The sequence below is a fragment of the Sparus aurata genome, chromosome 2, assembly GCF_900880675.1.
Source record: "Sparus aurata chromosome 2, fSpaAur1.1, whole genome shotgun sequence".
Lineage (NCBI taxonomy): Eukaryota > Metazoa > Chordata > Actinopteri > Spariformes > Sparidae > Sparus > Sparus aurata.
Window position 1 is genome coordinate 19049686 of NC_044188.1, and position 27355 is coordinate 19077040.

General features: G+C 41.5%; 1 protein-coding gene across 1 annotated transcript; it reads left to right on the top strand.

Annotated features, from left to right (window-relative positions):
- The first annotated feature begins 806 nt into the window (after window positions 1–806).
- Window positions 807–23688, top strand: cwf19l2 (CWF19 like cell cycle control factor 2). Its single transcript, XM_030407597.1, has 19 exons — window positions 807–957; window positions 2570–2680; window positions 3111–3242; window positions 3368–3484; window positions 3898–4017; window positions 4502–4595; window positions 6776–6900; window positions 8251–8896; window positions 9086–9326; window positions 10887–11004; window positions 11826–11927; window positions 14517–14645; window positions 17073–17210; window positions 20319–20531; window positions 22287–22403; window positions 22571–22726; window positions 22881–22961; window positions 23072–23173; window positions 23333–23688. The coding sequence occupies exons 1-19, from the start codon at window positions 865–867 to the stop codon at window positions 23471–23473; spliced, it is 2976 nt and encodes a 991-aa protein (XP_030263457.1). The 5' UTR covers window positions 807–864; the 3' UTR covers window positions 23474–23688.
- Window positions 23689–27355: the final 3667 nt, after the last annotated feature.

The following is a 27355-nucleotide window of genomic DNA, read 5'->3' on the forward strand; positions in this document are numbered from 1 at the left end:
CAGTAACTTTCTTTCTTTACATGTTGGGCATTCCAGGCTAGTGCTGTGTGTCTGCAGCCTGACAATTGACAATATTTTCAAGTATATCTACTATATATATATATATATATATATCATATATATATATATATATCATATATATATGTATATATATATATATATCTATATTATAATATATAATATATAGATATATCATATATTAGTGTATAATATATAGATATATATCATAAGAGAGAGAGAGAAGAGAGAGAGAGAGAGAGAGAGGAGGGAGAGAGAGGAGGAAGAGAGAGAGAGAGAGAGAGGGAGAGAGAGAGAGAGAGGGGAGAGAGAGAGGGAGAGAGGGAGAGGGAGAGAGAGAGAGAGGGAGAGAGAGGAGGTAGAGGGAGAGGGAAGAGAGAGAGGGAGGGAGAGGGAGAGAAGAGAGAGGGAGAGGAGAGAGAGAGAGAGGGAGAGGGAGAGAGGAGAGGAGAGAGAGAGAGAGGGATAGGGTATAGGAGATAGGAGAGGATGAGAATGGGAGAGAGATAGGGAGAGGGAGATATATATAGAGGAGAGTAGGAGATATAGTATAGAGATTTAGATATGATAGATATTTGATGTATATATATTTATATATATATATATATATGTATATATATATATTCATATATATATATGTATATATATATATTTATATATATACGTACATATATTTATACATATATATATAAATGATCATTTGTCAATTAAAAAAAACGTCATGTAACAATTGAAATTTGGTCAATAAATACCGATAATTAAAAAAAAACAACACTGCTGTGGTCCTGTCTCTTTGCGACAAGTCAGCCCTTTACGACATCTAGCGAAAGCATTTACGATAGTGTCATGGCGGCGCACGGTGTCAGTTTTGAGAGTTCGGGCAGCATCGACGAAAGGAAGGCTAGTAAACGACAGGCACGACAGGAGGCAATTGAAAAGGTATAAACTATTAGCTTTGTAGCGAACAACCCTGTAAGCAATTTGCGGTCGGTTTTATTTGCTTCTGTTGCTGTTTAAATCACACCCTTCTCTTCGGAATTGAAGCTAACAAGCTAAGTAGGCTAACGACTAACGGCACGTTAATGTTAGGACAGGATCCAGCTGCTCAGCTGTGTCTTTGTACACTATTATCTTTATCCGGGATGTAAATTGCTATCTGTGTGTTTCTTTCCATCTCTCCCGCTGTCTTTAAAAGCTAACAGCACCGGTGTGCCTTCACATTAACCTCGTTGTGCCTGTGCCTGGACTGTTGGATACTGTTTAACTGTCTTTAGGCAGGAAATTAGAGAACAAACACTGCTGGGGCAGATAGGCTGTATTTTATAGAGGCTTTAAGTCATGGTCGCAGCCTCTTTTTTAGTAATGACAGACGCATACAGGCATTTAACTATCCGTTATCTTTTTGCCGCACAGCTGTGTTTGCACAGTTGCCAGATACACAACAGCAACACTAGAGCAGATGATGCAGACAAATGATGCTTCCTGTAGATGAGCACTTAAGGTCGTAAACACATTATCTGCCCGGCTCACCTGTCCTCGGATTGGCTGAAGCTGAGTGTGGCTGGGTCTGATTCATTCCGCGTTAAAGTTTGAGGAGTAACTGGCTCATATTGACTCATGAACTCATTGCTGTCATTGTCATTGCATCCAGTGGAGAGAAATGTGCAGATAGATGCTCAAATATTTGAAAATCATAACTTTTATCAGCAGCATCATGGCAATGTAGACTTGCGAAGACAATGTCCTTCCTTCTGTGATGAGAAAAATGTCCCTGTTTATTATTATTTTTAAACCTTTAAGGATCAGTACAGCTCTGCACTTGATTGCCATCAGATAGAAGTTTCTGAAAATGCAAATGTTTGTGTACTAGCATTGCTACGGTAAACCAATTTAAGCTATACCGTAGTATGAAGATTGAAGATCAATTTGCTGTGTACATATCTACAGTATTGAATTCTACCATATTACTGTAATCAAATATATATTGATATATATACTTCAAGTGTATATCAAGTTACATGTTTGTCAGGGCAGAGTATTTGTGAAATTACAAAAAAAGCGTTTCCAGAAAATCCTCAAATTTTCATTCTTCGAAGAGTCATGGTAATTGATAATAATGATTGTGTAATACCATGAAATAATAAAACAGAGAAGAAGAACAACAAACACACTGTTGTCGTGCTCATAACGCTGAACTGCTGCACCTGTGTAGAACCACGCAATGTAGACATGAGCCAAACATCTCGTCAGTTAATCATAACATTTTACCACAGCTATGGAATATAAAAAAACATATTTGCCTACTACATCTTTGACTTCCTTACTCTCAGGTGTGCATGAAAAAGCATACAAATGTTGGTTTCTGTTATTGGTTATTTTATCAGTATCTGCTACAAGAATAAGGTAATTATCAGTTATTATATCGGGTGAAAAAAACCCATCATGTGCATCCCTAATTTTGTGACATGGTTATAGCAGTGAAAATCGCCTACTGTTGCAGCCCATGTGTACCTTTATTTTTAATAATGCTTTTTTCCATCATGTCCTACAGGCTAAGCAGCAGTACGACAAGGAAGAGAAGAGGAAGGAGCTGAAGAGGCAGAGAGGGGAGGACACATGGATGCTCCCTGAGATTAATCAGAGGCTGCAGGAGATTAAAGAAGTAGGATACAGAGTTCTTCCAATTCAGTGTTCCAATTCTGATTGTGCATATAAAACCAGCATAGCGTGTATTTAGAAATGTACAACACCATAAACTGCTTAATAACTCTATACCAAGTCGCAGCCATATTGTGCCCCAAAACAGTGTTGACTATATTGTCAGCAGTGTCATACAGAACCTCCACTTTCCAACCTTAATGATAATGATAGCGATGCCAAACAACTACGATGACGCCTGGTGTAGTCAGTCATGCTTTTGGGATACACAGCCCTTGATGGTCTGCCTTTGTGGAGACACACATACCAAAAAACCAAAACCGGAGACAAATGGTTTATTTATGCTGGCTTTATGATAATAATGTGTCTTAGTACCAAGCAATAGTGCAAATGTTGAAATTAAACCTAACTCATGGAATCTGAATCCCCTTCAGGATGGGTCTGTGAAGAGCAGGAAGAAGAAGAAGGAGAAAAAGGAGAAGAAAAAAAAGGAGAAGAAGAAGAAAGCGAAGAAGGAGAAGAAGACTGCAGCAGAGGCAGGAGATGGCTCTAGTGACAGCTCAGGAGTATGTTTGACTTGGGGTCTCATCCTTTGTTTATTCTTTTCAGTGCTTTTTCTTATTAGATGTAACAATCTCTCATACTGTTTAACTTCTTAATCATTGTTTTCATTCCTCGTTCTGCCTGTCAGGACTCAGAGGATGGCTGGGTTGAAGCTCAGCCACAGACACAAGCTGCTAAAGCCTGGCAGGTTCCTGATGAATCCAAGCCCCCAGAGAATAACATCAGCCCAGCCCAGAATGTCCAGGTAACTTACTTGCCCGGTTCCACAGATACTTCTCTTCCTCTCGTCCTCCAATTAGTAAAATCCATACAATTTGTAAACGATAAAGCTGCAGAAATCAAGAAGCTAAAAAGAGCGCAAGTGTCTCATGGTGACACTGTATTTACATCTAACATACACCTCTCTTCTTATTCTTTTTCAATCTGCTATAGAAGCAAACATATTTACCCATATTACCATCCTGCATCACCGATAAGTTGCAAATATTTAAATGCTTTGAAAGGGTTTATTTGGCTTTTGTTTTTGTGCTGTATGTGCGTGGGGGCGTACCTCTTTGGTGTTGAGTTGCTACTAAGTGGTCATTGATCTTCTCTTGATCTATACAGCTTACTCTGTCTTTGTTTAACCCATGGAAACTGTCTGTCTCCCTCCCCTAGAGAGACGAATGGATGACCTTTGACTTCCTGGCGATGAGTACCACGTCCACGACAGAGAGAAGAGCTGAGAAAGAACGTCTGAAAGAAGAGGAGAGGGCAAAGGCTCAGGCCATTGAACAGGTCTGTGTGTGTATATTTTTCACCTTTCTGTCCAATTTCTTATCTCAAAATCCCATCTACTGTGGCTCCTGGTCCGCTGTCGGCCCAGAGAGGGTGTAGACAGCTGATACATATGGTGACCTCAGCTGGCGGACTCACTTATATCTGTTGTTTGAATCTTAATGCAAAAGGACTGTGTGTGTAAATAATGCCCTTGTTTGTGTGTGTGTGGATTGTGCAATATGTGAAAACAATGTGTGTAGTCAGTCTCCTCAATTTACCAACTGTGTGGTTACCAAGGTAACAGAGGTTGGCCCCTCTTGGACTGTGTGTGTGTGTGTGTGTGTGTGCATACCTATTGTTATCATGTGTGTGTGTGCATACCTATTGTTATCTGCAGGGTGTTTTTGTCTGAATTTTCAGTATTTGTACTCCTGTTGTGTTATTAACACTATGCATAAATGATTCAGTTGTATGTGTGTGTGTGTGTTTGTGGTTCCCTTAGGCTGGTTTGCACAAATTGGAGCTAAACCCATACTGGAAAGATGGAGGAAGTGGTCTGCCCCCAGTAGAGATGGCTGGTTCTGCAGCAAAGAAAGGTAAGAACAGAGATCAGTCTGTTGAGGCATGCCCAGGAGTTAGACAGCAGAACGTTTTCCAGCTATGTGAAAAATGCCATAAACATTGATTGAATCTTGGTGAAATCAAAGTGAAATCATCAAACACAGAAGTTGTAGAAGAAACAGAGCTCTTGGTAGACCAGAGTGCAGTGCGGCTCCAGTATTGAACATTTTGTTGCCCAACTATTTCCTCACTATTCCCCTCAAGTGAAAAAAAAGATAAAAAAAGGAATAACAGTGTGCAATTTTGAGCGGTCACGCTCTTCACTGTGCCCATTTTTCACCCCCTCTCTCATTTTACCCCTAAGGCTGACAAACACACATTTTTCGGACCTTGTTCTTTGTCACAGACACTTGTGACAAAGTCAGGACATTTCACAGTTTAACAACAAACACCACTGTCTAAAATGTCATCAATGCAATGAAACGACACACTTCACCAGGAATGTCATCATTATAAATGACCACAAAAATCTTTTTTTGCATTACAGTCTCTAAAAAGAATATTTTTGGGGATACAGATATATCTGTCAGTCTATACTAAGATCAGCCAGCTTAAACATGCGCTTAAAAAAGGGCACACTTTACCAAGGCACCAATTATTATATTTACTCGCTGAAAATAGTGATTGAGATGTTGGCTGTACTGCTTTTGCTTGTGATTGTATCACACAACTCTCCTCAGTTTATGCAGCTGTTGTGGGTTTGTTGATCTTTTTCGTGCCCTTTAAGTATTTCTCATCCATGTTGGCCTTGAAGTTACATGTTACATACAAGTTATTTTTGACAGGTAAATGAGAATAATCTGTCCCTTGCTCCTTTAATTCTAATGACCTGCAAGCATTCGTTTGAGTGAGCTGGAGGGTTTGCCAGAATGTCGGAGAATTTTAAAGACCAGAGAGGACTTGAATATAATTACGTGTGCAGAAAATGCAGCATGAATGAGAGGACAGATAGAGCAAGGAAGAGCTTTTGAGTCAGGGATTTCATTAAAGGGAGACGGACGGAGAGAGAGCGAGGGTAAGCTGTGTTAAGCTGACAAGCAAATGCAGGTATGTGTTCATGTGTCTGTTATCTCTACACAGTGAGTACAGTTCCCTCTAGAGTTGGCATGGCCTCTCTGTTGTAAGCTTTATTCTAACCACATGGCAAAGTAAGATGATGCAAACATCGCACACACATTTGTTTGCTTACTTATCCCCTTCAAGCTGTGTGCCAGTTTGTTTATCTCATTGGAGTATGAACATTTTTAGAAGGTGTGCGTGCGTGTGTGTGCGCGTGTGTGCGCGCGCGTGTGTGTGCGCGTGTGTGTGCGCGTGTGTGTGTGTGTGTGTGTGTGTGTGTGTGTGTGTGTGTGTGTGCGCGTGTGTATGTGTTTGTTTGTAAGCATTGGATACACTTTGTTTTGTTTAGATCCTACAAAATACATGCTGGTGAATGATCAGGTGTTGTGTTGTCAGGTGCAGAATCATTTTGAAGAGACAATATGCAGCTTGAAGTGGTGCGACAAGAGCAAAGCAATTCAAACACTAGTTCTGTGTTTGCTGACAGACCGATTTGTAGATGAACAAAAGAGACACTTGTGCACCACGGTTCTTCTTCACACTGATCCGTAGCAGGTGTAAAATGTTAGATTAGTGAATGTTAACAAAAATGTCATAAAACAGGTTTGTGAATAACTGTTTTGGTCCATCTACATTTTAAAGCAGATGATTAAACATCGTCATGTTCACAAACACAATGACTCTGGTCAATGACGTTTATTTCACTCGATCTGCTCTTTCCTTTTCCTCTTTAATCATTCATGGGCATGAATTACATTTTTGTGGAATTACTATTCTGTAGTAACTAAAGCTCTCAGATAGATGAAGTTGAATACAAAAATATAACATTTGCCTCTGTAATGTAGTGAAGTAGAAGTTTAAATAAGCTTTACATGGAAAAACACTCAAGTAAAGTACACATTCCTAGAATTTGTACTGAAGTGCAGTATTAATTAATTGCAAGTATTAATAGTAATTATAGTCCACCGCTGGCCAGTGTGACAGTAAATGTTGTTTTACTTGTCTTGAAATGCGTATGTAAATAAGAATGTGAAAGATGTGACTGACTCACTGAAGATTTTGAATGTCCCTTCTTGTACCCGTTTTATTCCCTCAGCTTCTGCAGGTCCAGTGGTGAATGATGGAGGTCTGAGCTGGCTGAGGAAGAGCCAACAGAGGATGAAGGAGCAGGCAGAGAGGGAGCAGCGCAGCTTCAAAGAAGTGGTGGCTGAAAGATACGGAGTGAGAATTGATGGCACACTGGCATCTCATGCATTCACATGCACAATACAGCACATATGGTTACAAGAAAAAGATACTGAACTGATGAGAACGTTGAACATTATTCAGTTTATTGCAAATTTGGACCTAAAAATGTTACTCAGTTACACTGTGGGTTCATACACGCACACACACACTCACACACAAACACCCAGTGCCCAGTGTCCTTTGTTAAGTTACTTTCAGCAGTGTCAGCATTTGTTCTTCCAGCTGACAGCATTGAAACTGTCACTGTCAGAACATTGTGTGCATATCTGTGTGTGTGCGTGCGTGTGTGTGTGCGCTTTCTTTTGCCTTTGTGAGAACTCAGCAGCTGTAGCAGTTCACCTCATTTGTGTTTCTTCTCCTTAGGCAGGGGCATCTTGTATTTAATAAACTGTTATTCTACCTTATCATTTACAATATAATCTTTGTGTTTTGTGTGTCACAACATCATCTTAATGGTGTGTGCTTTAGCGTGCTTTTGTGTAATTCGCAGAGTCAGAGACTTTATCAGTTGTGTCCGAGCCCGAGCTCTCACTCGGCGTAATGTTAATTTTGGCAGTTGTAGTGGAGATTATGCAAGAACAGCTGTGTAGATGGTGAAATTTGAGGACTCAGTTTAACCGATTTGAGTAAACAAGGATTTATGTGGTTGTTCTGATCTGAGACTGATCACTTTTGAACTGATACAGGGAACTGATTTGTGTCTATGGTAAACATATTTTCCCAATGAGTACAATATTAATTGCATTAAATGGGTGAGTAGCCTATGCGATTCTGGTGAAAAAACAGTCAATGGTTAAATCTCATTTCCAGGTCATCAAAAATGGATTGCTTAGGGTGGTTATGCGTGGCAACAGCAACCGTCGTGAATTATTCTTAAGCAGCTGTTTGTCTGGCTTAACAGAGTGGACTTCTCTGAAACTACATCGCAGACATATTTATAGAATTCCACCAGAGGGCCAGTGAAAAACCCCTTAACGTGCTGTAACTCATAGTAACCTGCAGGTTTTTGCAGATAATGATATAATACTACAAATAAATACTACCGCGATCAGGTAGCTAGCCAGTTTTTAACTTTGTTTTATATATCATGCACCTTTCGACCTCCAGTGAAATGATGCAGGTAGACGAAAATGAAAAATGTGATGCATAAATTATCATTCCAACTAATCGTGAATCATATTACAGTTGTAGTATTTCTCAAAATCTCTTCAATATGACTTTTTTACTGTATCATGCGGTCCTAGTATTTGTGGTCATTTGAACTGCAAAACCTCAAGAAGTATTCCTGTATTGTAATATGTCTTGTGTCTTCTTCTTTTCTAGTCAATGGAGGAATTTCAGCAGAGACTTGCCGATGCAGAGAAAGCTGTGTATGGACAGAGGAGAGGAGGAGGACTGGGAGAAGAGGGAGACAGAATGGCAAGAGGTGGCTGGAGGAGAGAGGAAAATGAGTCCAGAGAGAAATGGAGAAAACAAGAGGAGGATGGGGCAGAGAGAAATCGGTGGAGAAGAAACGAAAGGGAAAGGGATTCGTCACCCGCAGACAGAGCGAGATACCGTGATGGGAGAGGCGAGGAGAGGGAGAGGGGAGGGTATCGAGGTAGGGAGGAAGAGAGAAGTCGAGACGGAGACAGGTTTAGAGAGAGGGACAGACATAGAGAGAGAGATAGAGACAGTGAAAGAGATGGAGGGAGAGACAGGGATAGGGATGGAGAAAGAGACAGAGATGATGAAAGAGACAGAGAGAGGTATCGAGATAGTGAAAGAGATAGAGGGAATGACAGGGAGAGGGACGGAGGAAGAAACCGGGACAATGAAAGAGACAGAGAGAGGGATAGAGAAAGAGAGAGGCCCGATGTTGCATCATCATCATCATCATCAGGAGAAAATTGGAGTCACCGTTCGTCCTCTCTTGGGTCACTAAAAAGCCGCTTCCTCAAACCCTCAGAGGATGATGACAGTGGTGAAGGTGGGTTGATGTCGAGGCCTTTTCTAATGGATGTCAAGCTGTGCAAAAGTAAACAGACAGCAGTGACTGTATTTACAGTTTGGGTCAGACTGCTCAATGTCACAAATCAGGAAACAAAAGTTATTTCATCAGATGTCTTACGCAGTCTTGGAAAGGCTTAAGGTGCTTTATAATTTCTTTCCTGTGTAGCTCCACAGCACCGTCCTCGTCCAACAAGGCCGGTGGCAGGGTTTCTGAAACCCAGTTCCGATGATGAAGACTCTGGTCCTCGTTACACCGGCATTCCAACCTGGAAAAAGAGCAGCAATCCTGCCCGAGAATCTGACACCACGGAAAAACCACAGCAGCAGAAAGAGAGGGATCCTGGGAACACTGTAACTGATCCTCAAGGCGGTCTGCGTGGCGATAAAGCTGCTGTAACGACATCAAGGTTTTAAGCCTTTTATTGTGTTGTCTTTTCAAACACTATTGGATTGATTGAATATTCCACTTGCATGTGCATTTGGGTCGACATTATCAGTGAATCAGTTGTGTTATTGCTATTTCCCAGTCCTGCTATTGACCACTCACATGAACCTGGCTGTCACAATCATGACAGTATAAACACACTATTTAAACTCCTTTGCACCTGCTGATTTAAACCAGTACTTTGTGTTCTTGTTGAATACCCAACAGCTGTTACAGCATCTTTGAGCTTTTATTTTGAAAAGAAGATGAATTCTGAGCTAGCGGAGGGAATCTGCATCGATATTTGACAAGATTTGACAAGGAAATTAGACTAATTGGCCTGATAAAGTGACATGCACACAGTGCTTTAACACATACATGGAGAATATCTAAGATATTGTTCGAGGGTTTTTTTCCTCGTACAAATTAATGTCATGAAGGTTATGATTAAAATATGACGACAGAAGCTGTAGGTGAAAGCCTCGTCTGAAGCTTCAAATGTAAAAATTACATTGAGTACAAGGTACAAGTTTGATTAATAACGGGGCCACATGCACAGCAAAAACTACATGCGTTAATGGAGCACAAAACATAACAGCATCAAATTGTGTTAGATTGTGTTAATGTTTTCACATAACAACCTTACCAGGTACTTTCTCACTGTAATCTCTTCCATGTCTTCACATGTGTGCTTAGTTAGTTTCATGGGACCTGCTTATCTGCTTTTGAACATTAATCTTGAATTTCCCAGAAAAACTCCCTCTGAACTCTGAGCCTGGAACTCATATATTATCTGTTCTATTTCTGTCCCAATATCTGTCTTTCTGTGTGAAGCATTATTTTAACTAACCTTTCTATATCTACAACATACATGATTATGTTGTCTCATTTAAAGGGGCACTAAACTGCTACAACACTCAGTGGCACAGAAACTTTTATGTTTTCTTATTTTCATGGCAGTCCCAATATATCGTGCCGTTGTAGGCCAGATGTCGGAGTATCACTGCTCTGCAAAGCCTCCGTAGTTGTTCTGTGCGTTGCCTCATTAGGCTAAGTTGTTTGGGTAAACCAGCACACAGAACCCCTGCAGCATGAAATGAGTCTGCAGTGTGGCAGCAGAATGAAATGAGGCTATGAGAAGTGTAATAGCCTAGAACGATGCTTCCCGAGCTGCAGCTCAGATCCTCCCAGGCAGGGCTGTAATGATCTCTGGGGGGCAGGAAGACTCAAATGAATCATAACAGATGAACAGTGTGAGAGTGTGGAGGAAAACAACTAAATGGTTAACTTAAAAACTTCACAAATAAGTTTCCTATCAGAGGGTTTAGGACTATTATTAGTGTGGAATAATTAAGTCATTAGATCCTGTTGTTCAGGGGGTGAGATGCGGCAGAAAGCTCGAGGAAATGAGGTGGTGACGTAGTAAATACATGACGGAGTGTTTGTGTTTCACGAGTATTACATTGAGGTCTTTTTCATATTTTAAATGTCCCTTTCAGCCTCTCGGTTTTGGTTCAAACTCTCCTCTTCATGTTTACCATAGGAGTGAGAGTGAAAGTGAGGAGGAAGAGGAGGAAGAGGAAGAGGTTCCCCTGCTGTCAGAGGAGGAGATGAACAAACTGGGAGCCAAACTGGTGAAAGCAGAGATCATGGGCAACACGGTAAGTTGGTCATCGCTACGTTACTATCATTCACAGTGACCTTTAATGGAGAATATAAATATAATCAAGATAAAGAAATGGAACCTGATAATCAATATACGGTATTTGACTCTTACTATACAAGTATTTGTCGATATGAAAAACTGTAGCGCTTAAAAAAAGATTTCTCTCAACACGTTGATTTAGCACATCAGGGGATCCATTGATTTATAGCCTTCATTGATCCGTGCACTTAACTTTCACTCTGTCCGCGTCTTTACATGTCAATACATCTGGGATCTTTTATAGAGAGCGTTAAAGAACAGTCTTCTACAACACACACACACACACACACACACACACACACACACACACACACACACACACACACACTACAATGCTAAGTGTTATCAACGTGACATCCAGCATCTCCCTACACGACTAAGCAATCAAGCCGATATTCCCAAACCTCTTCATGAGTGTTTGTGTTAAGTGCCTTTCGCAGTCATGTGCTCAACTTTTATGCCTTGTATCTAAGGGTTTTGGTATCTGTTACGGCTGTATAACCGAAGAGCTTCTGTGTCTGTTTCAGACAGATGTTTTCTTCTTTCAGGCTTCTTTAGTGTTTCTTATACAGCCAGTCATCAAAAAGCACTTACAGAAACTAAATGCGTTAAGAAATTTGCAGCTATATATTATTTGAATTTTTGATTATTGTTATGTATTGTTATTTTGTCCTCATCACTGTATCAACAGCTTGTGTATAACCATAAACCTGTACACAGCATTGTTGACTAACTTTGAACTTTTTTTGGATTTCTGTCTGTGTCTGTGTGTTTCAGGCCATGGTTGAGAAGCTAAAATCGCAGCTGGACGCAGCACATGAAGCCAAAGAGAGCCATGCTGCCCGCATGAAGCTACAGGAAACGGCTAAATCAAAGCAGGTCTGTTAAAACGTGCATTGTCATGGCCATTGTCAAACTAATTAAACTGAACTAGTGTCAGCAAGGGCAAATATTAGCATTAGCAGCTTCAACCAATAATTGGGTTGTCTTTTGAGACTTTTTTATTAATTTTAGCAAGTTTTTAATAATTGATCGGACAAGACGGAGAGCAACCCACAGTTCGGTAAACATGATAGGACAGTTCGAAAATGATGGAAGAAAAGACGACTGTTTTCCCTGGAGATACATTTTCTCTACTCCATTTCTCCTCTTTTTATCTGTCTCTTTCTTAACAAGACTTACTGTTTCCTGAGATCAGTTTCCCTCTGTGCTTACAACTGTCTCTCTCAGATTTACTATGTCTCCAACGTGCACACACATAGACTCTGACACACACTTCACTGTATCTAAAACACTGCTCATTTTTACATGTCTCGATACAGACGCATTGCCCAAACTTGGATACATACAGTATACACTCACTCTCAGATCACGCACATATGTAAACAGATGCAAACACAGAAACAGATACCGAGTTGCACACAGCACTTAACTCGACTCTTACACACTCGCTGAATCTTGCTGTGTCAGATTTATCTGCTGGCTGCTTCTTTTTCCTCTCCCGTAGTCTAAATGCTAATCCAAATACTCAAGGCCATATCTTTTCTAAACTGCACAACCAAACACACACACACAATCACAGCAGGCTACGGCAGCATCCATCTCTCTCACTGTGCAGGGCGGAAAAGTGCCTCACACGCACACGCACACACACACACACACACACACACACACACACACACTCGTCTTCAAATGAAACTAAATTCTCCGCTGCTACGTCTGACTGCTTTTTAAAAGGAATTTGTTTGTTTGAAGACTCTCTGCAGCTCGGCTTTTACGTCTTGACGTCCGTATGGAAACGGCTCCTGTTTGGCATTTTAGCGCAGCGTAATGGGAAACAAATGTCTCTCTTACCAGGGGTCATTCAGAGTGTGGCCCCGAGTTTATGTGAGTGAAAGAAGGAGAACGAGACAGATTGAGGTGGAGGCAGAGGAGGTTATATGTGCCATCCTGTCTGCGTCTGTAGTGCAAGCAATTAACACAGAGCGATGGCAGCACCCTGACACTTCAGCACTGCTTTAACTCCCCTCTTTGGAAATGCATGCACACGCGCACACACGTATATAAGTGGAGGTATATTTCCAACATTATCTGACTCCAGACAACTTTATAAACACATGGACTATTTATATAAGCTGTATATCATCATTTTCAAGTTAGGCCAGATTCATCCCCACTAAAGTTGTCCTGTCAAATTAAAAGATGATGGTGAAATCCTTAGTCACCCTTCAGAGAAGATGTCATAATTCTTTGTTTTAGTGCACTTACCAGATGAGCGGTACTTCAGCCCTCCTAGAGATGGAGTGCTGTTGATTTGCACTCATTGGAGACCCTTCTAATTTGTCTTGTTATGGAAAACTTTTGGCTCGTCTTCCTTATTCAGTGTTTTCTTGACTTTTGTTGCCTGTTTGGCTCATGCTCAGTTTTTTTTCTCCGCATGTGGAGCCTTGAAAGGCTGAACTAGAGCAGGGGAAATATTCCCTTCAATCATTTCTTTCCTTTCCAATCCAGTTTCATTCTCTTGGGGCTGTCTCCCATCCTCTCTGCTACTCCCAACGTGTTCTTGTTTTTGGCTGTCCATCCTGACATGTCAGGTCCAATTTCAGTCTTTGCTGAATGTCCATTCTGACCACAGCTGCGGGTACATTAGACTGCTTTTTCTTCTCAATCTAATTGACTTCCACCAACAAAGTACTCAAGTGAGAGCAACTTGAAAAGATGAGAAGGTGTCCTGTTTATATTTTCTGCAAAAATCAAGAAAATCTCCAGAAGTGGCAGTTGAGACTTCAGCTCCTCATAACAAGCAAACTTTTTGATCCATGAAAAACATGGACCTGTGTGCTAAATAGGCACTGAAGCAGCAGATTTTATTAATTTTACTCATGAAGTTTGTAAACTTAAGTTTTCATTTTTTTTGGATTTTTTTAAATTACTCAATTATTAAAACAACTGCAATGATTAACGAATTACTGGGTTAGCTTTCAACTATTTAATTAATTGCGAACTGTTCTGATTATCGAATAAAGTCAAAAAGCTTTCTTTACTTCTCTGTGTGAGGTAAACTGAATATCTTTGGGTTGTGGACAAAAGAGCCAAAGAGCGCCCTTAAATACACAATGAGACCGACAAGTTGGTTCAATTGGTAAAATGTTACAATACTAATTAAAGCACACTGCCAATTGCAATTTAATTTGTATCATTTTGATTCACATATTACGATCATTCATGTTTTAGTAAATATGATCAGCAAATTGTAGCATTTCTGACCTCAGGATTGGTTGCAGACAGGTGACCATTTCAGTCATTTGTTGGATGTTTCCCATCATCAAACATTGTTATTTTTATTATCCTTTTTCTGTTTAATTCCCAAAATGTGCATACATGAAAATACTGTTTGGGAAAACTGTCAGTCTTTAAACAAAAACAAACAAAAGTGAAAAATGTCCTGGCTGTGTCTTGGTTTTTCAGGCTGCAGGTCGCTCCAGTGAAGACCAGGAAGTCCTGCTGTTCAGAACAGACCAATCAGGTCGGGCCTGGCCCGTCAATGCCCCTTCTGGACCTCAGGAGCCCCATGGAGGACGGCGGAAGAAGAAAGCGGTAAAGAGAGAGGGATGATGGGTGGAAAGACGGTAGAAAAACAAATGACAGGACAGAAGGGACAGAAGCTTTTCATAAAGGAATTTGGAAGCTGGTGCACACATGTAAAAATAAATCTTGAAAGTCACCACTGAGAGCAAAGATAAAGAGGATCCTGCACACTGTTACAGTTAGAAGACAGTGGTATTGAGATTAAATGAGGTTTGTGTCCTGCTATTTGTTCCTTGTCATTTGATGTTTATCAGAGTGTGTAATGAGAGCAGCAACTCCACCTGACTCTAAGTTGAAACGTGTGTAATGTAAACAAAGCTCTCCAGTACATTTTTTGTTTATAGTTATTAGAAATCTATTAAGTGGTCCAGTCTCCTTTACTGTCTGTCTGTTTCCCCCAGGATCAGTCTGTCTTTCTCAGGTCCATCCATCTCTGTCTGTCTGTTTTCCCCCCTCTTTCTTCTCTCCACTGTTGTTTCTCACCTTCTAAATTAGGGCTGGGCGATATGGCCTCAAATCAATATCACGATATATTGAGCAACTCACCTCGATAACGATAAATGAACGATAAATAAGTAACCCCCCCCCCCCCCCCCCCCTTTGAAGGACTGTAGAAGTACACTGTAGTTAAGATTTATATTATTTATTTAGTAATTAAAAACAACTGATAAGCACACGATTGAACAGCTGAAAAGCACAGATTACTTGAAATGACAACTGAACAAGTTTAAAAGTATAAAATAACTTAAATTTCCTTCAAACACAAAGTATTAAAAATACAGTCTCTTATAAACAAATTCTAACACTTTTAGCTGGCCCTGATCGCTTCTCGCTTTTTTTATTTCTTCGAATTGAATCACGTGGTTGTACTGCAGGTGGTGGAAGAGGTTGGATGTGTTACCTTGACTTGTTGCAACAGTCTTTTGGCACAGTTTACATTTGACATTTTTTTTATTTTAGATTTCTGCATATTAATACTCATATAAAATAGAGGAAGCACTAAAGTACAATAAACATAGCTGTGTCTCATTCGTCCAGTTTACTAATACAATCTGCTGCTGGAGTCACTGGGCCCCATGTCATGGAAGATATTGAAAGAACTGCAATTATTTTGTATTAATATATTTATGCTAAGTAATTTGATGAAGTTCCCTAAATCAGTTTCCAGCGATTCAGTGCCATGTTCTGGGAGGTGAGCTGACCGTCCTCCTGCTGCTCACACTGGGTGAACCTCAGTAAAGTCGCGGCTGGACCCGAGTAGAGCTTAGAATCAAGCCCGACCCGAGTCCGTGCACGTTGTGTCCGAGCCCATAATTGAATGTAATTATGAGCCCGAGGCCGATTTAAACCTGACAACTGTTTAATACGTGGGCTGTTATAACTGACGTTCTCGACTACAATTGCGAGTTGTTTGAACTACAGAAATTTTAATGAATGATGCAACAAGTGCCGCACTTAATGCACTCGACAAAGCCGACACATGTTATTATCACGGCCCACGACTTGTTTAAAATGGGTCCACACCTCCGACTTTCCTCCAAACTTGCTCAAAGTTAATTCTACTGTTTTTATTTTTTTCTTTACATCTTCATGCTCCATGTTGCACTTAAGCTACACAATCAGTGATGCCGGTAACGCGTTACTAGTTTTGTCATTTTCCTTAGTAAAAATATATATTTTGCTTTCTTCTTGCGTCTCGGGGAGTGACGTCACGTACGCGAGAAGTCACGTTTTCCAGCATGAGGACACTCACGTGTCAGACCTAGCAGAGACACAAGTGCAAACAACAATGGAGGGAGGAGAGAGATGCGCGTTTTCCAGCTGGAAATGCAGTCATTATTTTGAGTTAATAAAAAACAAAACACAAATGTTTGATCAATGGACCGGCCGGCCGAAGACAGTGGCCTGTTGCAGCCTTTGAACGCAGCATCATTACACAAACTGTCCGCGTCTCACAGCGAGAGTGGGTTCACTTGATTACTAACCTGGCATAGCTGGTGTTGCATCAGCGGGCGGAGTTTGCCATCAAATTAACGTAAAATAAGCACATAAGCTGGGTATATTAATCAAGTAGACCTAATGTTTGAGTATCAGATGCTTGAGAGCTACTCCTCCGCTGGATTAAATAAAAGTGGGGGGGACAAAAACGGGATTTCGGAAAGTGGGGGGGGGGGGGGACATGTCCCCCTGTCCCTAGTGGATGTTAGGCCTATGACACCGAATATACCGACATGGGCAAAATGACGTCAGTTATCGTTGTAAATTTCGGTATCGGTAAATTTTCGGTTTATCGCCCAAGCCTATTCTAAATCCTCCCTTTCAAGGATGTGATTTTAAGATTGTGTCTTTTACATGCAGCATCAAATATCCCCTGAATTTATCTTTTCACCGTCTTGCTTCTTTTTTTTACATTCTTGTCTTTCCCTCTCTCTTCAGATTGAGACTCATGTTGATGGCGAGCGTGTGCGCTACTTCCAGGATGATGACAATGTGGGTCTGAAGGAGATGGTGAGGAGAGAGAAGATGAGCACTTCACAGGATCAGAATGCCCTTTACTCCCGCATGGCTGCCAAGGTAAGAAACCTATGATATTGATAACTATTACCAGACTGAACAGGGTAACCATTTTTCTTGTGAACAAGTAAATATATGCTTACATTCAGTGTTGCCCACCAATCTGACATGATTCATGATAAATGACTTTCCTTAATCATAAAACACAATTTTTCCTAAAAAGTTAGAATCCTACTTGATTGAAAGTTTACCAGCTATCAGTTGTTTCTACCCGGAAATGAGTGGACCAGTGTGAAACAATTTGCTGGACTGTGTGTTTGTGTGTGTGCATGAGACAAATACAAGGGCCCACTTGTATTCAAAGGGGTCCATAGTGCTACCAGAGGTCAAAAACTCGATGAGATGATTGACAACTTGGCATTGTAGGGCTCATATCAGTTATGCCCCACTCTGGCAACACAAGGGCAAGTTTTTCACTGTCTGGCAACCTAAGAGCTGTTGTTATCACAAGATTGCAGCTTTAGAGTGCAATTATGGCATCAAAGACAGTGTGCTAATAACACTGTAATCAAATATTATTTGAAATGTTTTTCTTTTATCTTTTAATCCTCAAAGCACACCTGCGGTTCCCTTTAAAGCACACTAGAGTACCGCTGCTGTGGTCTTGCCGGGTTTCCATATTTTCATAGAGCCCCGGTCGCTGTTACCACTTTCTTCTGTGTGTTTCTTCTCTGATCAGTCACTGTGGACGCCACCTCAGAGTTAGTCAGAGTATTGCGTGAACTCAACTCAGTGGCAGGTTCTTCAACTCGTCTGTTGAAAGCTGTTTTAATTTATTTAGGACACAGCAGGCAAGTTGGGTTGAAAGTAATGAATCAGTGCAGGTCAGAACTCTTTGTACCTAAAGTTTGTAAACTCGCATTAGGCCGATGAAGTTGGCTTGCACTCTTTTTTGTAAATTTTTTTTGATTCCTACCATCTACTCTAATGTCTGATCTAAATGACAGGTGATCTCTGTATCTGTACACATTTAATTGATGTTCTTAAGACTAGTTCATCTTTTTAGAATAAGAGCAATAGGGCTGAGTCATTTGAGCAGTCTGTTAACCAGCGTGTTAAAAAGTATCCAAGTAATCAGAGTAAAAGTAAAGATATTGTGGTAAAATGTTACTTGGGTCACCCTTCATACTTGAGTAAAAGTCTTTAAATATCTGATCAAATATTGCAAAGGAGGCAAGAGCAGTTGTGAGTAATTACAGAGGCTTACAGAAACACGTGAACACATGTATGGACATATAAACATCTCTGCTAATACTACCTGGGGTTCGGGACTGGACCGGAGTGCAACGGAAAGCTTACAGGTAGCAGAGCCCTGTTTTTTTAGCGGAAAGACGCGATCAGTTAAACTTGGTGAATGTATCGGCCACCCTGAACAGGTAGACGCTCAGGTTCCGTTCTGTCAGATCGTTATGCATTTAACTCTGTGGCATTATCCATTCCTCTCCACTACTACTCTTGCATCTCTGCGTCTCTCTGCAACTCTGTCTTCCTCTGTGTGCTTGAAATAGATGCACAGCAGCAGATGGGTACTGGCAGGTTGTGGTGTGCCTGTCAGTCTATCTGCACTCTTACAGACTGCACTTCTCCGCGAGCTGAGACACATTTCTTCTTCTCTTTTCTTCTTGTTTACTCCTTCTCCCTGTACGTAGGAATAGGACAACAAATAGTGTGAAAATCCTCCTGACGTGTGTGTGTGTGTGTGCGCGCGTGCGTGTGTGCGCGCGTGCGTGTGTGCGTGCGTGCGTGTGTGCGTGTGTGTGTGTGTGTGTGTGTGTGTGTGTGTGGGAAAAGGAAGCATTAATAAACAAGGGGATATAGGAGATATATACACACACACATGGTCTGCACCTACAAAGAGTGACACTGAAAATACATCTACAGTTACCATGGCAGGGCTTCTATAAATACCAGTTTTATCCATTGGTCAGAGACGGAGTCTGCTAAGTTAGCAGACTAGCATTGTCTCGAGAGTTATCGTAGTGTATTTATCAATAAAACATGAGTAGTGTGCCAGACATATGTTAATTCCCTCCACTCTCCGGCTGCATGCTGAATCCACAATCTATAATTTAAAACTGCATCAACAGTGCGTCCGTTTCTCATTAGCTAAGACATAATCGACAGCAGCGAACCTGACGTTGATTTATTACTCTCATATTCTCCATAATTAGTCTGCATGTAAGTGTGTGATGGCATTTGTGTGTGTGTGTGTGTGTGTGTGTGTGTGTGTGTGTGTGTGTGTGTGTGTGTGTGTGTGTGTGTGTGTGAATAAACCTGTAATCCTGCTGCACACTTAGGTACTTTCCTTTGCACACACTCACTCACTCACTCACTCACTCCCACACACACACACACTCCCTCTCACGCTGTCACTAAACTAATCCAATTTTCACTCTCACTCACTCACTCACTCCTACACAGCGACTCATGCACACACACACTTTAGCCATGCTTGCCCCTCTCTCTCTCTCTCTCTCTCTCTCTCTCTCTCTCTCTCTCTCTCTCTCTCTCTCTCTCTCTCTCTCTCTCTCACACACTCACACACTCACTCACACACACACACACACACACACACACACACACACACACAGATTCCAACCTGTTGCCCGGTCGCCATGGTGACAAGACTCAGACGTAGAAACACCGGAGTCGATACTCAACGTACTGCCTCACACTGTTTAACACGCGCAGACCAACTTACATACAGGGCAGTACGCGCACATCACACACACGCACGCACACACAGGCGTGGAAACAGCACAGACTGTAATATTGCGTCAGTGAAGCTACCAGCCAGTTTCTAAGGACAGTCGGTGTCTCTACAGTCATTTTTAAAGATTAGCATGACTTTCTTTCCTGTTTGAAAAAGCGTCAGTTTTAGAATCTGTTTTGTTTTCAAGCTTAAAAATGAAACATGAAAGCGACATTTTTTGTGCACAAATAATAATTGAATAGATCCAAAATGTAGCAAGAAAACAATTGTTTATGCCCAGACTGTGGTCATTTATACATTAGCATGTTAGGCCAAGAATAATCACACTCCTGTTGAACAGCATTCACCATTTCTCCTCTCCATTGCCACCACTTTTGCTCCACTCCACTCTCCAGATGATGGGGAAGACAGACGGCGACAACTACACGCTGGATGACATGTTTGTGTCGGGTGCGGCGCAGCGGGAGGGCGAGGGCAGGGAGGAGGAGCGCATGCGGAGCAAAGCCATCGGCGAGAGTAGGAGGCTGGCTGTCTCCATGGAGAAGTGCCAGCACTGCTTCAGCAGCCAAGAGCTCCAGAAGCATCTCATCGTGGCTATAGGGAGCAAGGTAAGAGGGAACATAGGGGACTGGGCAAGGGAGTTTGTACTGAAATCATTAGCCTCTTCAGTGACTTGTGAGTCCATTTTGATAATGGATGTATTGTTTAAATTGTTTAACAAGCAAACATGTAAATCATTGACTGGTTATGATCAGGATTTTTAAGTATCTTGGTTATTTTTTGCATGTATACAACTTATTACGGTACCAGAAACCTGGATAAGACCTTTGAGTAACCTGGATATTTCACTGGAAGTACTTCAATAGAAACCAGGACACTGTTGCATATAAACACCATATACATGTTTCTGAACCATCTCATAGCTGTTGAGATGGTGAAGACACACCTGGATACTGTTATGATCATGTTTGCAGGAATATGAATAACTACATGATGAAAAAACCGGATTGGAAAGAAACCTTAATAACTCAACTCATCTTAATTGAGAAATACATTGTTAAGGCAGGAACACACCAGCCCAACCGTTGGACGTCTGAAGCGTTTGGAGAGACTCGGACAAGGTCGGGAACATATATGTTTGGTGTGTTCGGCTCTGTCGGAAGCTTTCGGAGCCGCGCAGATGTTGTTGGATCCGACTGAGCATGCGAAGTCTGAGTAGGAGGGCCGTCGGACGTCTGAGCCATTGGATCCTCTGATTGGTTGTGTGCCAGCTGAATAGCCGTTCTGATTGGCAGTGTGCTAGCGAATCAGCGCGGTGTGTGGGAGGGACGGAATACTGTGTGCGCTTTGTTTTTCTATGCACTCCGTTCCGTCATTTCTTGTTTTCATGTTTTGCAGTAGTGGCACCAGACTAGTTGTTATGTCCGTTCAGGACGAATTAATTTGTGTAAATTTGTAATGCCTCACTGCATGTTTAGTATGCAGCTGTTTTTTATCGGAAATAGTTAAGTTTCGTTTTGATCGAAAGTAAAGAGAGTTGCGTGCATAAGGTTCTCGTTTACAACTCACAACACAAGCGCCACCCGCTTATTACATGTCGCGCAAGCGCAGAACGTACACGCTACTGTGGCGTAGGCAGAACGTCGAAGCGGTGTGTTCAATGCAACTTTTCTGCCGAACGGGTCAGACAAGAGGCAACGGAGTGGTCGGATATGGCAGTTGGACGTCTGGGTGGTGTGTGGGGGCCTTTAGACCTATGAAAGTATCATTGCTCTAAATGTTGCCTTTAAAGCAGTAATATTAAACTTTTCAACTTTGCCTCTCCCTAGCATTTCCCTGTGGCATACTGTTTCAGCTGCTGGCAAAGACAGCATTGGCAGCCTGGCTTCTGTCCAAAGCAAAAAACAACCATAAAAACCCCAATTTAGTCAACACTTTCCTTTGTGATGTACTGCTGCCTTGATTTTTGCAGGAATCTGTCCTGATGGGCAGACTAAATAGCATAGTCAAAGTTGGGTTTATAGGGAACCAATCTATACATGGATGGTGTCATTTTGCATCAGCCACCACACTGTGGGGTCAATATCTACCTGAGAATTATAAGTTGAAGCTAAAAAATGTCTCTATTGCCAATTGAAGTGTGTTGTTCTATCCACCCAAAACCAATTTATATTTAATCTGCAAGCTTAAAAGAATAAATCTTTATAATGTTGAAGCTGAAACCAGAGTTTACAATTTTATTCTTAAAAGATTACCCAAAATGATTGTTGAATGAAAAATCGAGAAATAATTAATGTAATGATTAATCGATGCATTTTCTCAGTGTTTTCTGTAACGCTTTTGTTTTGGCAACTTGTGTCCAGGCGTACGTGAGCCTGCCTGCAGGAGTGTCCATGGCAGAGGGCCACTGTCTCATCTGTCCTCTCCAGCATCACTGCTCTGCCACTGGATTGGACGAGGACGTATGGTCAGAAATGCAGGTTAGCCAATCAGCACTTCACGTCATATCAGTCCAGGCTAAAATGACAATGTCTCTGACCGCAGCAGTGTCAGATATAATCAGAACCGAATGCCGCTTTCAATCATTTCAAACAAGAATGATTAAAATTTAATGGAGTTCACTTCTGTTCCGCTTTCCTGTCCTCAGCTGTTCCGCCGTACTTTGGTGCGTATGTTTGAGTCCCAGGAGCTGGACTGTGTATTCATGGAGACGCACATGAACCTACGCAGGAGACAACACTTGGTCCTTGAGTGTATCCCGCTACCCCGAGAACTGGGTGATATGGCACCCATATACTTTAAGGTCTGTGTGTGTGTGTGTGTGTGTGTGTGTGTTTGTGTGTGTGTGTGTGTGTGTGTGTTCACTTTATCCCTCTGATTTAGTTAATTTTGTAAGGTTTCACATGAGACAGAAGTATTGTCGGGATGGGATTGACACAGTCTCTGTGTTCCTTTAGAAAGCTATCATGGAGTGTGACGAGGAATGGGCCATGAACAAGAAGGTTGTCGACCTCTCTTCGAAAGACATCCGCCACGCTGTACGTTCCCTTTTGTCTTTTTCTATTTCCTGTGCTCTTTCTCGCCTTACTTGTTACCTTTTTAACCTCCTTATATCATCCCTGTTAAATGTTTGTTTAATGCCTCTTAGGTTCCTCGAGGTCTGCCATACTTTGCTGTTGACTTTGGACTTCAGGGAGGATTTGCTCATGTCATTGAAAATGAACAGAAGTTTCCTCATTACTTCGGCAAGGTCCGTGCATGTGCATTAAAGCTTTGCCATTATGTGTTCATGTTTTTGGTTACAGAAATTTCGTCAAACAAACTTCACTGTCAAATGACTGGGCAATACATGACTTCCAGTTCTTTTATAGAAACATTTCAATGTGATAAATCTCTCGTCCCCTCACAGGAAGTAGTTGGAGGCATGATGGACTTGGAGCCGCGTCGTTGGAGAAAGCCGATAAGAGAGAACTTTGACGATCAGAGGAAAAAAGTCCTGCAGTTTGCACAGTGGTGGAAACCGTACGACTGTACCAAGACCCAGGGCTAGCTAGGAAAGACTATGTAAAAACACACTGAATCCCAGTTCAGGATGTTTTAATGTTTGAAAAATTAAAGAGACTTTCCTTGATGTATTTGTAGTTATGCTCAGAATTGTTTCATATGCCTGTTTCCTGTTTCCTTACATTGAAAAGACCTTTTTCTCAGCCTCCCTTCATGCATTAATATTAAATATTAAAATAAACACTTTGTGACACATTGTGATTTGTGTGTGAAATATTGAAGGTATTTCAGTATCCAAAAATACTCTAAGGGATGTTTTTTGATGGGGTGTAAGGGACAAACAATCATGTAAGAAAGATGTAATTGATAAGTTGGTAGATGGTGCAATATATATATATATTTACAGCAGCTTCTTGCAGGCAAGACATGAATTGGAGCTGAGTCTGTGTGTCATCATACCCACTATTTTTCAAGCTTCTCCTGCCAGCACTGCCCTTACCCGCTCTGGGATTTAATTTCTTACTCTGTGCCCTTGTGATCCCGGCAGCTGTCACTTAATTCTAAGAGGTTTCAGTGTCATCACAGCCACACATGCGATTGGAGCGCACAGGAGCAATTGGCCACCTTGCCCTCCAGCGTGCAACCTCATCTTTTTTTTTTTTCAGCCCCGCTATTGGCTCTTTGATGAGCTCATCACTTCAGAGACTCACCTTATTTCCAGGTGTCATCTCAGACAACGTGTGGTGAGTGGGTGCAGACGGTTGGTGCTGAATTTGTGTGAATCCCTAGAGTTGGTTAGCTTTTTACTGCACTGGGGAAAAAGCTGTTCCCTGATTTTAAGGAGACATGTACTAATTTTTAGGTTCATCACGTTATTTTGGGTTACTAGCAGTTTAGGTTTACATGCTTTAATGCTCAAAATCAGATCAGTTTTCACATACTGTCCAGTGCTGTAAGAAACGCTCTGTTTTTGCTCCTTTCTCTTTACGACCCTCTCATGAATACCCAGTCTCCTCTGACCCAACACACACGTTAACAACTGAGCAGCATAAATTATGCAAATATGTAACAAGGTGACATAGAGTGATGTCACAAAGTCACAGAATTAAAGGCGGGACTACTGATGAGGCGTTTCAGGAGCAGTGTTTTCTGTGGGAGAGAGGAGCTCCTGTTGGGCACTTTTTAACACCAAGAGCTTTTAAATGCTCAAGAACATGTAAAATGTTGAAGGAAAGGGAAAAAACAAAGAGCACTATAGGTGTCCTTCAATCTAGAACTTGGGCCCTGCAGTGGAAACGCACTGATTTCCTCCAAAGGTTCCTAGTCCCTGGAAAAAGTTCCTGAGTTGAAACGCTACACATCTGGGAGAGAAGTAGTGATTAGATGGGAGAACATATTTCTAAATTTCACAGGAAAAGGACCATAGTTACCACACACATTTTTTATTTAGTCTTTTATATATGATATAACTTATCAACCCTTCAGCTTGCACTAAGTCACATTGACAGTGAGTGTTCACTAAAAGTACAGACGGAACAGGGACATGATGGCAGCAGAGGGCTTGTCCTCTACTTGCAGGCGCAAATCCCTGTCGGCAAGGACACTGTGGCATCGAGAAAATAAATTTCCCTGAGAAACGAGCATTTTGTAATTATTTATCATTATTATAACATCACCTGGGTAAGACTCGTTTCATTGTAAAAATCAGCGATGCCATACTGACCAGTGTCTCTGCAGCTCAGCGGTCAATGGACTGTGGATTATTTATCGTTTATTTGTGCATCAGAGGGGCACTTCCACCATAAATCAGCAGCAATTCAATTTGTCAGCCTTCTCTTTCGACCATCAATTGAATAGGATGTAACTGCCAAAACAAAACCCCACATCAGACTGTGTACTCAGAGGTGAGATCATAACATGATCATTTCTGAAAAAATTCAACTGAATCGATGACGATTTCATTGTAACAAACATGCAATTTGCTTCTCTTTAACCTGATTTGTTCCTTTGACAGCATCCCAAGGGACGCTTCAGCAGGTTATTTATATTGTGCAAGTGACAGAGAGGCCCAGGTTCATGGTTAATAGCAGTGCAGTGGCGTGGAGTGATGTATGGTTATGGCCAATTAGATTGGCTGGGGGCAGATTTATGACCGAGACAGCCATTTCTCTCCCCATGTGTCTCACACATGCATGTCCTTTCTAGAGTTATTCTGCAAGCCCACCCTCCACCAGGCTGTTTGATCCTCCTTAGCTGTGTTTCATTCACTTATCCGCTCACTCTGCCCCAGCTTCTCCCTTATTTCCTCTCTTTTCAAGCTCTCTCTCGTTCTCTTTTGTATTTTACACCGCCACTCTGCGTCACTTGCCGGCGGGAGGCATATGTTTGACGGAAAGACGTGGCAACAATAAGTCTTCTGTGTCACCAAATCGAAACCTGACACACACACACACACACAGGAGAGCTAAAATATCTAAAGGCTCGAGTGAGTTGTGCGTGTCTCTGAGTGAATGTGCGACTGCGTTTTATGTCTGAGTGACTGTGTGCTTATCTCTGGGGGAGAGCACCTGGTTTTGACTCACTGGTGTTCGTCACAGGGCCGAACATTTTCTTATCTTTTTGCATTCCACAACGTCACATGTTTTAGATGTAAATGCTGTGAGTGTCTGTTCCTTCGTGGTTTTGTCTATATATGGGTCCCCCCCCCATGCATTTATTTGAAATATCTTTCTGCATGTGTATGTGTAAATATGCAGGCTAATACCTGAGAGATGACACTGTAAATCTGACTGCAAATTCCTCCTTCTCATCTGATGCACTTTATGAGCCTATTGACCGCAAAACACTATAAAATGTTTTATTATTTTTACATATCTGGCTTAAAGGTCAGTAGTGTTGTTTAGGATTGGAATGGGTCCAAATTATTTGAATTGTTGATCATTTGATAATCCAACCATCCAGGGCAACCCTTTACGATTACAGTGTTATTTATTTGCATTCAGATGAATGTTTTTAATTAGTCATAGCTTAAACGACCATCATAAAACATCTATCATAGAGTGCTGTAAAATACAAGTTGGCTGTGTGTTTTGTTATAAATAATACAGTAATCTTGTTGTAACAGGAAATGTTTCATGGTTTAGCGTGGTTACGTGTTGCAACTTCAATGTTACTGATATTGTTATAACAAGAAACTATTCACTTTGTAACTTAACGTTATAACAAAAATAAATAGTATATTGTTAACAGAAAAGTTTCTTGAAAAAAACACAAGTTATCTAGTATATGAGGTGCCCTTTCTGTTTATTCTAATTCTGCAGTAGCCCAGATATGGAGCTATTGCCCTGTCTGCACTCGGCTATAGATGTCTGGCTGCTGCTGGGCTTATCTCCTCGGGAACATTATTTATTCCATCGCGGTGTTGGCTTTATTAAATGCCTGCATTATTACTGATGGATGGCAGACTGATTGCTAAAAGCAAGCGACCAGATAAGGAAATGGAAAGTGAGACAGAGTTTGTGTGGAGTGTGTGTCAGTGCAGGCTGTGTTTGAGAGAAAGACAGTGGTGAGTGGGTGAGTGTTAGAGAGACAGAGAGAGAGAGAGAGAAGGAGCACAATTCTATGCAATGTATTGGGGTCATGCTGCTCCAGAAAGTCAAATGAATTAGCAGGCACCTCCAGGAAATTACACTGCGATCTGTGCGTGTGTGCGCACATGCATGCACTCGTATGATGCATCATCTGTCTCAGTGTCTCTCTGCTTGTCCCTGTGGGGCCCTAAATGAACAGGCATGCTCTGCCAATCGAGGTCAAGGTCATGGATGTGATTAGTGGCAGACATGAGCATCATTCTGTTCTCTGATGGGAGGCAACAAGCGTGTACCACTGCTGCCAGCTCCATTATCTGCCAGTGGAGCAATATTTGTCC